Genomic DNA, 17,645 nt, shown 5'->3' with positions numbered 1-17,645 from the left:
GAATAAAAGCCTCTGTACTGAATACAACAAAAACTAGTGCCTGCAGTCTCAAATAATTAAAGGGATCAAGAGTCTTGCAAATGATTTATTTGCATGAAGACCCCAGCTCATCCATGTCTAATGGCTGTTATGTCAGAGGAATGTTGCATTTACCATTCTAAAATAGTTCTGATTTTTTATACTGAGAATTGCACACTTCTTTCCAAAGAGCTATTATTATTATTTTTTTTAATCAAAGGAAAAACTGCCCTACCCATTAGATGGGACTTACCCAATCCATATGTTACTATGTAATCTTATTTGAAAAATACATTTTACATTGTTAAATGCACGGTGTATCTGCCGTTTCTGCATTACGTTTTGATCCCTAAGACATTCACTTTGATCCTTATGTCCCCAAGGATTTATTTTCATAAAGCCCATGACTGATTGATGTATGATTGGACAAAACTAGGAGAGTTATATTAGAACAGAATATGCCCTTTGCGGTATCACTGCCGTGGTGACTGTGGACATGTGCATATTCATTCCATGCTTCCTGTAAAACATGCAATCCACACTTTCAGGCAAATGTGTGGGGAAAAAAAAAGAAAAATGATCTGCAGGCCACAATTTGTATAGTCCTGGAGTGTTTCAGCCTCTGTGGGCTTTAAAAGGCCCACTCTGATTGCCTTTTAGAGATTTTTCAATGATCTGACTTGGAAGGATTAATTCCTTGAATACATCTAGGGAAGGAAGAAAAGGTACATAGGAAGAATGCAGGTATTTCTCTTTCAGGCATTGTTTAAAAACCATTTATCTGATGGAATGATTGCCAGAGACTTAATATCCAGCTCACCCCAATCAAGCTAATGTATCTTGGCTCTTAAATTCAATACTCCTCCTTGGAACTTTCCAGTTTCTCCGCTGCCCCATACTCAAATGCCCATCACACCTTCCCTTTCATTTAGAGTGATGTTTATGTGTGTTTTTCCCCATGAAGACAGACACCACTTTATCCTAATCAACGAAAAATGATCAACCCTTCTTTTGCTAGGTGAGAAGCAAAATGAGGAAAGCACACAAAGCAGAGAAAGAGGTTTCTTTCATTTAGAATGGATCATCTTAAGAGACTCTGTTTTGGATGTAAACATGTCCAGGAAAAGAGCATTTTAAAAAAATGTATACCCCGTGTGATTATTACTGACATGACACCCTGGAATCAATTAACTGGAAAATATGTACTTATTAAATATAATAAAGAGTATCCGAGCATCAAGTGTATCGGGGCATTGTGATTTCCAAAAATGGCTATGCATGTACAAGTAACAGGCCAACTTCTCTTAAGAAATTCTGAATCGTTCATAAAGAGATCAAGGAAATTCTCCATCATAAGGCACATGCTAGTCAATAATTTTGTGCATTTGAGATTGAAAAAAAAAGTCTTTTCTGCCTCCTCATCACCACCCCGCATCCTTTCACATTGTCTTTATTTGCTGCAGACTTTTACTTTCCTCTGTGGCGCTCTGTCACCTCACAGCGAGGGACCCTCTTTGTTCTGTTCTCATATCAACCTTTGCATAAAAGGCATCTGTCTCATGTCAGGGTCTTTATTCCACCACAGTGGCTTCCATATCTACCCCCCGCCATGTGCCTGCAAAATCCCAGAGGCAAGAGGGATCATCCACAACCAAGCCAATTCCTTAATCGCAGAACAAATCAAATTAATGCAATGGGCATTTTTAGCCACCAGGAGGCAGAAGAGGAAAACCCAAGTAAATGATCATTGATACAAAACCTGGCTATGATGTTTTTGTCCAGAGTTCTGGTTCTTATCAACACATGAGTAACAACAGAGACCAGATTACAGCATTTCCGAATGAGTATTAAATGCACAGAGAGCTATTGATGAAGATGATGAAAGACATTGGCCGGGGCAGGGCAAGGGGGAAGCATCTTGTTTATTTTCTTTTTTGCATAACTTTAGGATCAGGGAAGCTATGCCAACCCTCCCTTCCCCCATGCACTGTGTCCATCCTATGACTGTGTTATCTAGGGGATATACCTCCCTCTAACCCTCAGTCCGTCTTGAGCCACATCAGGGAGCTTTGCAGAAATGAGTCCAGGAGCCTGCTGCCAGGCTGGCCGATCACCTCCCCCGCCCACCACAGAGGGTCTTATTCTAAGGGCTTTCAATCTTTCCTCCCACCCTCTTTCCGTTCTGGGGTTGTGACTGGTCCCACATCAAGTGCCTGGCCTCTGCCCCCCATTTTCTCACACTTCTCCCAAACTTCCTGTACTTTTCCACTTTATCTTTTCCCTCAGTGCAATATTTCATCCTTCCTGTCTACCCATTTAGCTTCTTACAGCATTCTTCCATCCCTAAATAACGCGCAGTTTCTCTCTGAGGATGGATAAAGGAAGCTTTTCCCGGTCACAAATCTGATCAGGGGAAATCTGAGCAGAGAGGGAAGAGGATGGACTTAGGGGGTAGCATGGAGATCCTTGAAAGGAAAGACGATATTTTTTTCTTTATAGATACCTTGATGAACTTTTGACTTGATAAGGAAGATGTGTTCCATGAGTAATTTAAAAGAAAATCCGACCCAATCAAAAAATGGGCAGAAGACCTAAAAAGACATTTCTCCAAAGAAGACATACAGATGGCCAAGAGGCACATGAAAAGATGCTCAACATCACTAATTATCAGAGAAATGCAAATGAAAACTACAATGAGGTAGCACCTCACACCGGTCAGAACGGCCATCACCAAAAAGTCTACAAACAATAAATGCTGGAGAGGATGTGGAGAAAAGGGAACCCTCCTGCACTGTTGGTGGGAATGTAAATTGATACAGCCACTATGGAGAACAGTATGGAGGTTCTGCAAAAAACTAAAAACAGAGCTACAATATGACCCAGCAATCCCACTCCTGAGTATATATCTGGAGAAAACCATAATTCAAAAAGATACATGCACCCCAATGTTCACAGCAGCACTACTGACAATGGCCAAGACATGGAAACAACCTAAATGCCCATAGACAGATGAATGGATAAGAAGTTGTGGTGTGTATACACACACTCACACACACACACACACACACACGTACAATGGAATATTACTCAGCCATAAAAAAGAATGAAATAATGCCATTTGCAGCGACATGGATGGACCTAGAGACTGTCATACTGAGTGAAGTAAGTCAGACAAAGAAAGACAAATATCATATGATATCACTTATATGTGGAATCTAAAAACATGGTACGAATGAACTTATTGACAAAACAGAAATAAGAGTCACAAAGGTAGAAAACAAACTTATGGTTACTGGGGGATTGGGGTGGAGGGATAAATTGGGACTTTGGGATTGACATATACACACTACTATATATAAAATAGATAACTAATAAGAACCTACTGAATAGCACAGGGAACTCTACTCAATACTCTGTAATGGCCTATATGGGAATAAAATCTAAAAAAGAGTGGATATATGTGTATGTATAACTGATTCACTTTGCTGTACAGCAGAAACTAACACAACATTTGTAAATCAGCTATACGCCAATAAAAATTAATTAAAAAAAAAAAGAAAATCTGTAGTAAAAGATAAAAACAAAGAAAAGAAGAAGAAGAAAAAAAAAAAAAGGATTCTTAGGGGAAAAAATGGTGAAAGTACCAAATAGTAAACATCTTTAACTCCCAAGTGAAAGAGAAATGTAAATCGGAAATTGACATTTTTCAGCAGAGGTACGTAAGGCATGTTAGAATCACTAAATACCCCTGATGTAAACTGCTTGTGCACACATGGAATTCAGATCATAGCTCTTTGAAGGCAGGTATCAAGCCTCTCCTCCAATGATTCCGGACCCCTTTTATGAACGGAATCTGACATGGAACAGCAATATATCAAACAGGTAAAGGTGAACCTGCTCTGGCTGATGTCAAAGGGCTTCCTCCAAATGCCAGCTCACCCACCTTCCATTTCAATGGAGACCAAGACCCCACAAAGGAGACCAGAATGCCTCGTGGCCACACCATTACAGCATGCATAGAGCTCAAGTCATGTGCCTTTCATTCAAATGCTCTTCCTGCTGTGTGTTTATTTCAAACCATTTCCATCTTACATTTAAAGTTATGACACCAATGAACGAAAGTAGTCTTACGCAATTAATAACCTTAAAGAGAAAGGCAACTTCAGAAACACCATTACACAACCTTCCCTGAGATAAAAACTTTGAGGGTAGCTACACTTTTTGAAAAATGAGTAGGTCTTTCTGATGCTTTTTTAATCCTTGAAAAAGTCAGTTATGTAAACCTATGGACAACATTTCAAAAGACTATAAGATACCTGTCAGGTGAGAAATCCACTGAAGTTGAAATGGGAGGGAAGGGGATAGGGCACAACCTCTAAAAGAATGCCATAGCCCTTAAGGATTTGACATAAACTGATTAGAATCAATTAGATCCAAGATGGCGGAAGATTTGACTTCCAGTGGACCTTGAGCCTCATTAAATGCCCACTGTAATACATTAGCATCTAAATGACATATCTATAGGCGCCAGGACAGTTCCGAGGCCAACCATAAAGGGCCAAAAAGTCGGTGGTGGCCCAATTCCTGGAAATCTCCACCCCCTCCCCAAGATACTTGGAATAATCCTCCCACTCATTAGCCCATGAAACTACCCAGCCCATAAAAACTAACCACCCCATATTTCGCGGCCTCTCGTTTTCTGAGATGGCCCATACTCTGTCTGTGGTGGGTGCTTCTCCCAAGGCTCTTCTCGCCTTTTGAGACAGACCGCGTTCTGTCTATGGAATGTGTATCTCTCTAAATAAATCTACTTCTTACCCATCCCTTTGTCTCTCACTGAATTCTTTCTGCACTGAGACATAAAGAACCTGAGCTTCGTTCAGTTCTGAGACCAGGTGTGTGATCTCAATCAAAAGACAGTGGGTTCAAGTCCCAATGTGGGTTCTGGCTGAGTTTGAGTCCCGGCCCATGGGTTCAAGTCCCAATCTGGGTTGTGCGGTTTCAAAGTCATTCTCTGGGTCAATGGTCTTAATTCCATTTATTGGCCACAGACAGCAACAAGGCAACAGAATGGGCGTAAGAGGTTAGACACCTGACTAGCTGATAAAGCCTTAGATCTACTGTGTCTGAGAGCTTTGATTTTACAAATGCCATCGGTGGGGCCAATACCACATCACCATGCACCATAGTAGACCATCAATGATGATTTGATGAAAATGCATCAGTGATGAAGCACCCGCTTTGAGGAACATAAAAATACAGTGTAAGCATCGAATCGCAATTTTGTATCTAGATCAACCATAGGCACATCTGACGTTTTGTGCGATTAGAGAAGCTGAATCTGATACAAAGATTTGCACTCTGTTTCCTAAGGTAGTTCACCTAATTCACACTGTTAGACCAGGGTTCCAATCCCGGCTCTAATCCCTACAACCTGTACCACTGTGAGTCCATCCCATCACCTCTGAGCCTTTGTTTCCCCAAAAGTAAGATAAGGGAACCCTTCCAAGGGAGTGTATGAGGATTAAATGAAGGAGCATCTACAATGTCCAGTGATGGCCACACTGCAGGCTCTCCATGAGTTTGGTGCTAAAGCATACAGATAAGATTGTTTCAAAGCAAAATAGTTTAAAGCCTGCATGAGGCATCAAATCATAGGATAACCAAAAAGGTAATACCCTCTGAGCTAAACTAAAATCAGTGTTTGAATGGAGGTCTAATTAACCAACTGAAGATGCAAATTAGAGACGATTAATGAAGGAAAGCAAAGGTAAGAGCCACCCATAAATAAATTCCAGGTATTTCCAACAATAAGCCTCAGCGAGGAGATTCCTCTTATATAGCAATGGTCTTTGAACAATCATCATGAAAAAAAATAGAGGCAGATTTGATAGAACTCAAGTTTTAGCTGTGTATGCTTTCCTAATGACAAAGGTATACAGCAGGACGAATAGGAAATATTCTTTAAAAAGAGGTCTCCTTTGAAAATAAATGGACCACCAGTTTGTTCATTAGACCTTGTGTGGGTATGAATAATTACTTTATAGCTGCGATGGTACATCCCAGTTTGCCTGGAATAATCCCAGTTTATTAAGAGTATTATTAACAATTTTCAAAGTGTTCTGGATTAGATAATAAATTACATGCTCAATGGCTAGCAAGGTTGTGTGACGCAGTTCTGATTAAAGAAAATATTCATTGTTCAAAAAGCACGTGCGGAGATCCTGTCATCTGTCCCTTATTACGAGCGTCTTATCATCGCTTTTGTTTAATTAAGGTGGTTCCGTTTAGACGTCAGTATTTGACAGATACTACCGTTTTGGCCAGTCGCAATTTTTTTCAGTGGATCAACAGTGATGGTAATAAGATGTCCAAGGCTATTAATAACACTGGAAATTATCACCTGTCTGGGTTTACTGGCTCCTAGTTCTGGGCTATGAAACTTCACGTACATAAACCCATTGGACGTTTATATGGTATGTACAATAACCTTGCCAGAGAGAGAATGGGACCACCTTTTAGAGAGACTCAGAAAAAATCAGCTGACTTTCTCAATGTCACACCACAGACACCAAGTAGTTCATTTTTATCTCATTATAAAAATCTATGTTCTTTCCACGCCAGCCTCCTGCTTCCCTCTGACCATCATCCAACTTTCTAAACCCTTCTTTTGGGTAGGAAAACAGCATTTGTTACTCTGTAAAAGAACGGTAATCATCTCAAACAATGCTTTTCTATTCCTTGGGCAGAAAAATAGCATTTATGAATTTATTCCTTTTGAAAAAAAACCTCAAACACTGTTTCAACATTTTGGTAAAAACATCTATTCCTATCAGAGTGCTAATGGAGATGATCATCACCGTGCATGCTGTACCATTTTACTGGATCCTTTTTAAAAATATCCGGATGCCAAGGGTCTGAAATATTTTTCGAGAGTGATACTAGTGATTTCCTGCAAGCAAAAAGTAAATGGCCACCGCACAGTTTTCCAGAGGACGGTAGCCTATGCAAGATCCCTGATAACAATAAACCAAGTCCCATTTAAAAAATCTCTATCGCCCTGTATAATCAGCAAAGTTGGCACACTGCACTCCATCAGATAAAAGGGGGTCTGTGGTGCTGAGCTTCACACTAACTCATTCGTGGAATGTAAATAGACTGGCTTGGAGATGCTAAATTGCTTCTTTTATTTCCATGCCATAACTCTCACAGCCCTCTGTTATCTTACCAAGATTTTTTTCTTTTTAACTCTCAGCAGCAAAAGGTAAAATTAAAATTGTTCAATGAGAAAAGTTCTAAAAGCAAGCTTTTGTTTTTCTTCTTTTCTTAAAAAAAAAAATGAAGGTGTGTATAATTCCCACAGTACTTTTCCGGATTCACAAATGGGCCAAATAGATAAGAGATCACTGTGTAAAGCTGCTTAATACCAGTTTGGCGTTAAACGGGGGAGAAAATCGATTTCTTTTGAAATCTAACCTGTTAAGTCACATCACCACCACCTTGTGCAGGCAGGAGGACGCTCTGTTATTCCACTGAAGCAAGGACTCACCCGAAGCCCATTGCTTTGTTCAGAAAGCAGCGCCCCGAGCTGGTGATGCTACCGAGGGACGCCCACACTGCCCTCTTTGAAAGGGCTGCTAGCAGCAAGCCCTGGCCCGTGGCTTCCTTTGCCCACCTCTTCCTTAGAATGGACCTTTTGTAAAACATCAAGAAACAACATTTCCGGTTTCAAACACCAGTAGCCAAAGCAACTAGCCAGAGGCTTCTGAAAAACATTCAGAGAGGCATGCCATCCTCGCTGTGCAACACAAACGGAAATCATTCCACAAAGATCTGGCTCCTAGCACCGACGAGAAAAGAAAAGGAAATAAAAACCACAAAACAAGAAGGCTCTAGACTCGGAGGCTTTTTGTTGTGTTTCATCTTAAAAACCTGAAATTTCCAGTACTTTATCGATGCTCCAAAACGCCCAACTTTGCAAACATCTGTGGGTGATGTGCATTTCTAAATTAGAAGGTCATCTGCAACCTATCCCCTTACTCCAGGGTCTTCTATAGGTGAATGTTTTCAGTAGTGAATGAAATAAGATGCTCAAAACAAAATTAAAACGTCAAGTTGAAAATAAAATAGTCTTAGTGATACTTGCCTCTTTGGAGAAAACATTTCTTGTTTGAAACAGGTCCGTTGGTCCATTTTATTTTTCATACTTTTTACTATAACCGTCCTGTGACATACAGATCTCGTTCTCATAGCCACCCTGCTGTAAACTCAATTTTCTGCATATCCTCTCAATGCATTTTTGCCTTGAAAACGAACGTTGTTGCACAGGCTAGGAATGTTATTCATGAACTGACCAAGACCAGGCAAAACCACAGAAGAAGGTAAGCTTCAAGATGTTAACTTTAAAATATGTTATTTTTTTTTTCCAACCCCCAGTTGGGGAAAAACGAATTTAACACCGAAACAACGGAGAGCTGCTCTTGAATTCCTATGCACTTGGCCAATGTCCTTTCATCGTAAATCATAAAATGCACATAAGATGAAAAACCATCAAATTACAAAATTCAAATAGGAGTATTCCATCTCACATAAACGCAACAGACAAGCAACTCTTCAAGATACAACAGACACAGACAACGCATTAAGGAATTAAGTAAAAGATTTTCCGACAAACGATTAACTGATTAACACACCTACAAAACCACAAAAGAAAGCTAATGTCTATGGCCATTATCTACCATTACCAAGTTATCACCTATTACCAAATGCGTTATCAGACACGTCTCCAAACTGTGTTCATTCCACAGGGTTATGTCGGCTAAGCCCACAGAAAGAAAAGTGCTTTCAATAAAATATCATGTTCATTTGATGACCTTGGAGGCTGCATTTGTTTGAGACGGATCCTAGGAAATGAAATTCCTGGATTAAAAAGTGCAAACTTTAAACAACAACAACAACAACAACAACAAAAAAAACAGATGGCACTGCACGAATGTTAAGGGACAAATATATCTTGCAGCATGAAGTGAGCTCTGTGTAGTAGACATTTCTAGGAATTAGAGTAACACAGTTGGAATCAACGAGCCCAAAACCAAAAGCAGAACTTCCTCATGGCCTCCTGTGCGGTGATCAGCAAGACGGAATCACTCACCTAGAATCCCCAGGCGGTAGTTAATTGTGATCACGATGACATTGCCGTAGCTTGCTAGGATACTGCCGTCAATCATGTTGCCTGTGCCCTCCATGTAAGACCCGCCGTGGATGTACACCATTACTGGCTTCTTAGTGTTCTGGTCATGGATGTCTGGAAAAGAAAGCCAAGTAAGGAAACACAATAAAACATCATGTTGATTAACCGATGCTAAATCAAGGGCAAAGGACGTGGGTGACTTTTCCTAGTTTAGATTGGAATCAATCGCATGGGCCTTTTTAAATTAGGTATGTTCTTGGTAAGATGGCCTACGGAAAATGGTCAATGTTGTTATATTTTCTACTCATAGAAATGATGCAGGCATTGGAAGGAACGTGTATGCAGGTGTAGGTTTCTGTATGTATCTACAGCACTAAAAATGCAAGGATGGAGATGAAATACGTCTTCCCTAAAGAGTGCTCAAACCCTAGAAGGGCATCTATTACAAAATATATTTTTATCATCTAAGTAAGTGTGAAATCAACGTCAAAATTATAATTTATTTTTACTGTAACTTCTATCTTCAGTCAAAGATGAGCTTATAGATTCATTTTCAACTTAACAACGAGAACATAAAACTAGTAATGAAACCGTAAGCTCTCAATACAGGGCACATGATGACAAAAAACAAATAAATGGTTAAAAATGATCAACAGGACAGAAATGTGTAAAAACAAAACAAAATGTCCAAGCAAGTGTTTTTTCTCTAATTAACTGATTGCAGTAATATCCCAACTTAAGTGACAAAAAAAAGAAAAAAAAAAGAGAGAGAGAGAGAGGAGAGCTGGAATAAAAATGGCACAAGATTCCAACCTCAAGATGAAAGTTTGGCAATGCTACATATTTCTACAGGGAATATAAACTCCCATTGTGATTTGCAACCAGAGTACCCAGAGTCATTATTATTTTATTTAACAATAATGTGAAAATCCTATTTTGCAATGTTCTGTGACAACAGAAGTTTAGAGACCATATGTCCGTTTGTAGAGCCTACTTTCTGAAAAGTTGTGATTAAATAACTTGTTTGGTGTAAATCATTCCTTGGGCTTACCTTTAATGCTGAAGAATCCTGACCTCGATTCTAATGATTTCTGGATATTTATGTATGTATATACATATATATGTGTGTGTCATTTAAATATCTGTATATCAAAAGAAAACCAAATGTATCCATGTACATTTATTTTCGTTTTTTCTTAAATAAAAACTTTTTTTCCCTAATTCATGGAGACACTTTTGAACTATCAGAAAGGAATTTTAAGGAAACAAACCACCCTTTGGATGGTGGCTGCATATAAAATGAATTACGATCATGATCTCAAAACAGGCTCCTGGGTGCCACCATACAGCATCCAGAAGGCAAAAGAAACCCAGTGGTCACAGTCAAATGCAGAAAAAAGTGTCAAGCTGACCATGTGTCTGCAGATATTTAATCCACCGCAGGACACTATTTTCTCCTGTAAAACTTAAATAGGAAGTAAAAATCATTTTTTAATCCTTCACTCATCATATGCTACGTGGAATTTTTAAATAAATCACTGCCCCTATAGGGGTCTGGCGTTTTACACTATCCACCCCTCTCTCTGGATTCTGATTTGCTGTGTTAGCCCTTATTTATGTTACCATTCTGCAGTAGGCTGCACGCTACTCTACTGTGGGAAAGGAAGAAGTTGAGATTTTGAGGGCTGCTTTACGGGGTTCCCTCAGAGAAAACGTTAGGTTAACAGCTCTTACCTCCGAGACACAAAGAACCAAGTTCTCATGAGGTTGAGGTAGAAATAACCAGATGCCAGATTCGTTCAAAGTTAAAAAAAATCATCATAGTTTCTTGGTATTAAAGGAAAACTAGACGTCATGTTAACAGTAATAAAGGTGACTGGAGAGCACTGTGAAAACAGATCCTAATGATCAAAAGGGAATAATACACTGAAGAGCCAGAGAAGAACAAGATGCAAATTAACACCCGTAGTTGGTTATACAGGGATACGGATAAAACTGCAGGTGTTCTGAGGGCTCACAAAGGAGAGGCTAGCTGCTGATTCAGGTGCAGGTATGATACTCCAAGGCCATCAGAAGAACTTTCTTAGAGGGTTATTAGAAGCAGGGAGAACCCTATGAACGCAGGTTAAAAAAAAAAAATTAACTAACAGTAGTGTTGAGAGAACAGCGGGCATGAAAAAGCAACACTGGCAAAACTTTTCTCGTAGAGCCACTGATTTATGAAAAAAATCAAAGAGGGCAGGCAAACCAAGCAAGTGACAGAAAGGGACTTTGAGGGCAGTTTTGCTTCCCAGCAAGGATAGCTCCCCACTGCACTCTAAACTGCCTTTCAGCCAGAGAACCAAAGGTTCATCGAGGGCCTTCAACGTTTTAAGGTAAATAAACAGAGGTCCATGCATTTTGCTACTTGGATGGGAAAAACATGTTTTCCCCCAGCCTACACAGCCTTAGAGCCAGCAAAGGCTGACTTTAAACATTTCTTTTTTTTCTTTTCTTCTAAACCATTTATTCTGCTGAAGGAAGAGGATACAACGTGCTAATGATGGTTTAGATGTCATGTGAGCGTCCATCTTTTAAAAAAAAAATCACTTTACTTCTAGTGTATAATCTGTCAAACAATTTGAGATCCTTCAAGAAGAAACTCTCCACAGCAGCTACACATTTTTTTGGGAAAAATGTTCTTAAAGCAGCTGTGGTGTGAAGACAAAGATGCATAGATCTAACTTTTTGACAAATTTCAATTCCAATCCCCCTTTTTTTTTTCTTTAAAGCTGCTAAAAGGCAGTTCTGAAAGAAACATCTCTTTAAGACACTTTTTCATGTATTTTACTGTGAGCCAGAGAAGATTCTTTGAAAACCCTATTTTGGAATCAGTATGTTTGGAAAAAAAACAAAACAACAGTAAAAACAAACAAAAACGGAAATGCCAGCCCCCTGAAAAGTTCTACTGAGGTGTCTCAATGTCCACAGAAGAAATTAAGAAGACCAAAGCTCCAAAATACAAAATTATGAAATAACATTCGGAAGGAAGAAAAGAAAGCATACATGCATGTTTTAAAATTTCATTTCCTCTTCTTGTGACCATGCCAAAAAAAAAAGAAAAAGAAAAAGAGTTTCCTTGTAAATGGCATTTTGTTACTCACTTCATACTGAGAAACATTTATACATGTTCTCCCAGGTGATTTGCAGTCATCTACATGGTCATTGGGATTAAAAATGACAGTGGTTTCCAAACAAGAAGAAAATAAAGAAGCACACAAAAGTGTACTCACTTCAGATAAGGGAAGAAAAACAGGTTGAAATGAAAAAAAAAAAAAATAGAACGATAGATATAAAATCATGCACCCAGGTCGAGCTTTGAAAAAAACAAAAAATACCTTCATCTTCACCACGGTCATTACTGGTTATATCATCAGCGTTTTTCTTTGTGTTGGCTCCTGGTGTCATATTGAGAAGGAAAATAAAGGGAAAAAAGAGAATTCAAAAACAACAGGTTTGCAAAAAAGTCAGAAGAAAGAGAGATACTACCCAGTAAAAGAAAAAAAAATAATGTCATACAAAAAGTTGAAATCTGTTACATTTGGATTTCAAAAACGTGAAATAGGGAGATGCAAAATGCATATAAACATAAATATGTCAAGAAGAACAAATTCAAAATGTTACTTGCAAAAAATATTAGATACTCTGTGAAAATGCAGTTTGGGGGTTAAAATGATATTACTGCAAAAAAAAAAAAAAAACTAATGTGAGTTGAAAAAAAAGAAAATTATTTTAAAAAGGGTTTCTCACATTTTATAAAGAAATGCATACGAAGTATTCAAATGTTCCTCTAGTTTTAACATGTTATAATCTAGATACATTTTTGAAATGTCACTGATACAGTTTGCTTAGGAAATTCCATAATGTAAGAAGAAACACATTTAAACAATAAACATGAAAGAACTTTAATCAAAATATCTTAAAACCAACATTAGTTTCATGCATAAGAACTTAAAAGCACAACATTTATAATAAAAATCAGAAATGTCGCTACTTTATTTAAATCATGAAGACTCACCTATCCCCAGTAGCTAGAGAATACTGCACATTATTTATTCCTTTTGTCTACTGTAAACAAACTACCACTTTCAATAAGTATTTCTGAAGTCAAGATAAAACAGTATAAATAATTTTTTCTGTGTTTGAAACACTTATTAAATATTGCTTGAATGTTATTGCTATTTGTAAAAATAAATAAATAAATAAATGAAGTCACCTACCTGGATGACCTGAAACATAAACCACCTTGAAATTTCCATGTAGGCAAAATGAACAGAGGGTCCCTTAACCACGCCAAAAAAAAAAACAAAACCGGAAAAAAGGTAAAAACCAAAACTCTCCTATGCTCTCTGTATGCAGTGTGCCATTTTGGTTTTTCTATTTTCCAGATATAAGAAGCTAAAACATTCAATACCACTTGAGTTGTTTAATTAGCTCAACTGCCCTCTTTTTATAGACAGGCACAGCCCACAGGTATGCCTATGGCAGTTCTGGATAACTCGAATTGTGGCCATCAATTCAAATGGTCTCTGCCTTCCTCCACGGATACATGGGTTAAGGGAGAGGAAATTTAGTCACTATCACCCACAACACTTGTAGCTGGAAAAACTCCTTCAGTTCTACATACCTCAGAAGGGCTTAAACATATTTTGAAACCAAGATCTGAAGTTGCTGGTTTTATAGCTCAATAGGGGTTGATTATGGTCAATTTCATGCGGATAAACAAGCAAAACTGGGAGGGTAGGTGGAAACCTGATTCCTTGTATTTGTTGATTTTTGAGATTTAAATTTTCCCACTGTAGACAATTTCAAGTTACCAATCTAAAGTCATTGACAAGAGCTTGGAAAAGAAATGCCCAAGACCCTTTGAAACTCAAGCCTACTACTAGTTTCATGTCATCTACTTGAAAGTAGAATGGAGTCTTCTAAGAGACCACCATTTTTCCTTACGGCACGTTCAAGTCCAATCTTTTAGAAAGTACCATGACACTAACGTGTCTGCCTATTATAGTCATCAGCTTAACATGGAAATCAATTCACGTCCAAGAATTCCACTGCACTGAAAGAACTTAAAACAAACTAAAAAAAAAAAAAAAAAAAAAAAACTCACCAAATTAGCGCCATTGTCTTTTGGGTTGTTTTGGTCAGAGTTTATCAATATAAAACTTATTTCAAAGCTATCTCATGGGCTGAATTTATGGCAAAATCATGTTAAGAAGCGTATACGAAATGCCTTTCTTAGAGAAACAGGCTACACGGATGATAGAACTAAAGTCCTTCTCATTTCTGAAAAACATTTCAATTTTTTGAAGATTTTCTAAGTTCGTAGAGAAACAGGTCACCTCTTTCATTAAAAAAGAGAAGACACTAGAAAAATAAAGCCGTAGTCAAAACACATGCAATGGATTAGGGGAGAGAAAATGTCTTATGAAGTTGATTCCTTCCCAGAAAATGTGTCCCTTTAAAAAGTTTGACCAACTGTCCTGAGCACCAGCCTTCTCACAGCGGTCGGCATAAAGAAAGGTCTTTAATTAGGACTCCATACCTGGACTTTGCCTTTCCCATGACCCTGTCCTAATATCCCTGCCTTCTTCTGGATTTTCTTCCTGTAAAACTCTTCTGTCTTCCCAGCTGCAGCTGGAAACTCAGGCGCATGACCGCTGGCCTGGCTCAAACCCAAACCAAGGCCATTCTGCAAGGTCTGGGGTGAGTTAAATGCCAGAGCTCTTTCCCAAGACCCAATGCTCAATGTCTTCAGGCTCACCATCAATGTGTGAAATTTGAGTAATCTGAAATTCTTCCCGGGGCAGGAGGAGAGGCAGTATTCAAGGAAACTTCCCTCCAAAGATGGAGGAAGATGTTCTAAAGATTCACAATGCTTTGAAAATCGGTATAACCTAGATACATCACTGATTACATGGTAATCCAGGGTAGTCTCTTTGACTCTCTACCAAATTCCTTTGTTCAACCAAGTGTGATTTTTAAGGGCTCTACTGAGGTATAATTTTAAATCATAAAATCAATTCACCAAGGTGTCAAGTTCAAGGATTGTTTTTTTAGTCAACGTATGGAGTTGTGCAACCATGAGCGTAATCCGATTTTAGAATATTTCCTTCACCCCAAAATGATTGCTGGTGTCCAACTGCAGGCATTTGATGTTCCTAACCTCAGTCTCAGTCAACTAGTGACTTAGTCTAGATTTGCCATTTCTGTGCATTTCCTATAAATAAATTCATATAGTATGTAGTCTTTTGTGTCTTGCTTCGTTCACTCAGTATAATGTTTTCAAAGTCCATCCGTGTTGTAGCATGCATCAGTATTTCATTCCTATTACTCATACAGATGAATAGTAGTCTACGGTATGGCTACACCGCATTTTGTTTATCCACTCATCTGTTGACTGCCACGCCATTTGTCTTATTTCCACTTGGTGGCCAGTATGAATAACGCTGCTATGAACATTTATATGCAATATTTTTTATGGATGTATATTTTATCTTGGTTGGATATCAAGGAGTGGAATTGCTATGTCACATGGCACATGTATGTTTAGCACTTTAAGAAACTGCCAGACTGTTTTCCAAATCAGCTGCATCACTGTATATTCCCATCAGCAGTATATGCAGGTTCCAATTTCTCCACCTCCCACCCAAGACGTGTTATTATCTGTTTGATTATATGCATCCTAATAGATGTCAGACGGTGCCTCACTGCGGTTTTAATTTGCATTTCGCTAATGACTTAATCATGTCAAGGATCTTCTCCTCTACTATCTTCTTTGGCGGGATGTCTATTCAAATATTTTCCCCATTTTTTAAATTGGGTTCTTTGTTCCTTATTCTTGAACTGTAATTATATTTTTTAGAGACAGGTCTTTTGCCAGAAAGATGATGTGCAAATCTTTTCTCCCGGTCTGTGTCTTCTCTTTTGATTTTCTCAATGGTGTTTTCTGCAGTGCAAAATTTTTTAATTCTGATGAAGTCTAACTTATCGACTGGTTTTTTTTTTTAAAGCTTGTGTTTTTGATATCACATCTAAGAAATTCCACCTAACGAAAGGCCCTGAAGATTTCATGTTTTTTCCTAGATGTTTAAAAGTTTTACTTCTTATATCTTTCATTTATTTTGAGTCAATGTTGGCATATGATATGAGGGAAGGTTTGAAATGCATCCTTTATCCAATTGTCTCAGCAACATGTATTGAAAACACTCTCCTTTCCTCAGTGAATTGCTGTGACACTATTCTTGCGAGTCAATTGCATATAAACGTGAGGGTTTATTTCTGGACTCTTTAATTATATCCCCTTCTATATTTCTTTTTTTTAATATTTATTTAATTAATTTATTTAATTTATTTATTTGGTTGCACCTGGTCTTAGTTGCAGCTGGCAGGCTCCTTAGTTGTGGCATGTGAACTCTTAGTTTTGGCATGTGGGATCTAGTTCCCTGACCAGGGATGGAACCCGGGCCCCCTGCATTGGGAGCTTGGAGTCTTAACCACTGTGCCACCAAGGGAAGTCCCCCCTTCTATATTTCTATCCACATGAGTATCCCACTCTCCGAGCTTTAGAGCATGTTTTGAAACAGGGAAAGGCAAGTCCTCCAACTTTCTTCTGCTTTTTCAAGATAGTTTGGTTTTTCTAGGTGCTCCGCCACTCCAGGCGAATGTTCCAATGAGCTTGTCAACAGAAGCAAAAAACACCTGCTGAGATTTTGATGGAAATTATTTGCCAAACTACAATTTTAAATTAATTTTATAGAGCAGAGTCTGACCCAGAAACATAATTAGATATCACCTTTAATGTTCTATGTATATTTAATTTCCCACCTTTTGTTCTTTTTCCATAAGCTGCTGCAATATTTGTTCTCTCAATTATAACTAATTAAATGGCCTAAAACCCAACTGAGTTCTCTTGAGTATCTAATTTAGTTACAATCATGAACTATGTAAATACAGGTGTTAGAGGACACAGGGAAAAAGATTCTGCTGTAATTTATTCCAGAGTAAACCCATCCTGTGGCTGCCGAAAAGGCATTTCAAAGTCCAGACAGGCCATGAGTTTTCTCCTGGTCCCCAAAAGACCAGAACAATATTCCTTTACATCTAATAATTAGCATCTCCAGCAAACCTCTGTGGGGAAATGGCTCTAAATATTAAAGGGAATGCTGAAATAACTTCAAACAAATATATTCCATTATTAAAATTTAAATATGATTTTATAAATAAAATATCTCAATGTCCCAAGTCCTGAAGGATGTCCATGTTTTTTTATACCTGTTCTTCCGATGTTCCCTTTTAGTGCTTTATCTACATCATTTTCAAAAGTCAAACTATTTAAAATAGTACTTTGTATCATAAATGTAATAGGAACCCTTTGTAGACAATTTGGAAAACGTAG

The 17,645-nt window shown here is 38.2% G+C and overlaps 1 protein-coding gene across 3 annotated transcripts in view; it reads right to left on the bottom strand.

Moving 5' to 3' along the window:
- The window catches only part of LOC133082901 (neuroligin-4, X-linked), a 256,176-nt gene that overhangs the window by 115,359 nt on the left and 123,172 nt on the right, over nucleotides 1–17,645 (bottom strand). For 2 of the 3 annotated variants that reach the window (XM_061179572.1, XM_061179573.1), the window contains exon 2: nucleotides 9,170–9,322. In XM_061179572.1, coding sequence (XP_061035555.1) covers nucleotides 9,170–9,322 — 153 coding nt within the window. Of the gene's footprint in view, nucleotides 1–9,169; nucleotides 9,323–12,585; nucleotides 12,646–17,645 lie in introns of all 3 variants that reach the window. The other variant, XM_061179571.1, reaches the window with a different exon arrangement.

The sequence above is a fragment of the Eubalaena glacialis genome, chromosome Y, assembly GCF_028564815.1.
Source record: "Eubalaena glacialis isolate mEubGla1 chromosome Y, mEubGla1.1.hap2.+ XY, whole genome shotgun sequence".
NCBI classification, from domain to species: domain Eukaryota; kingdom Metazoa; phylum Chordata; class Mammalia; order Artiodactyla; family Balaenidae; genus Eubalaena; species Eubalaena glacialis.
The sequence above is the reverse complement of the archived record's forward strand: the minus strand, read 5'-3'. Positions and strand labels throughout refer to the sequence as shown.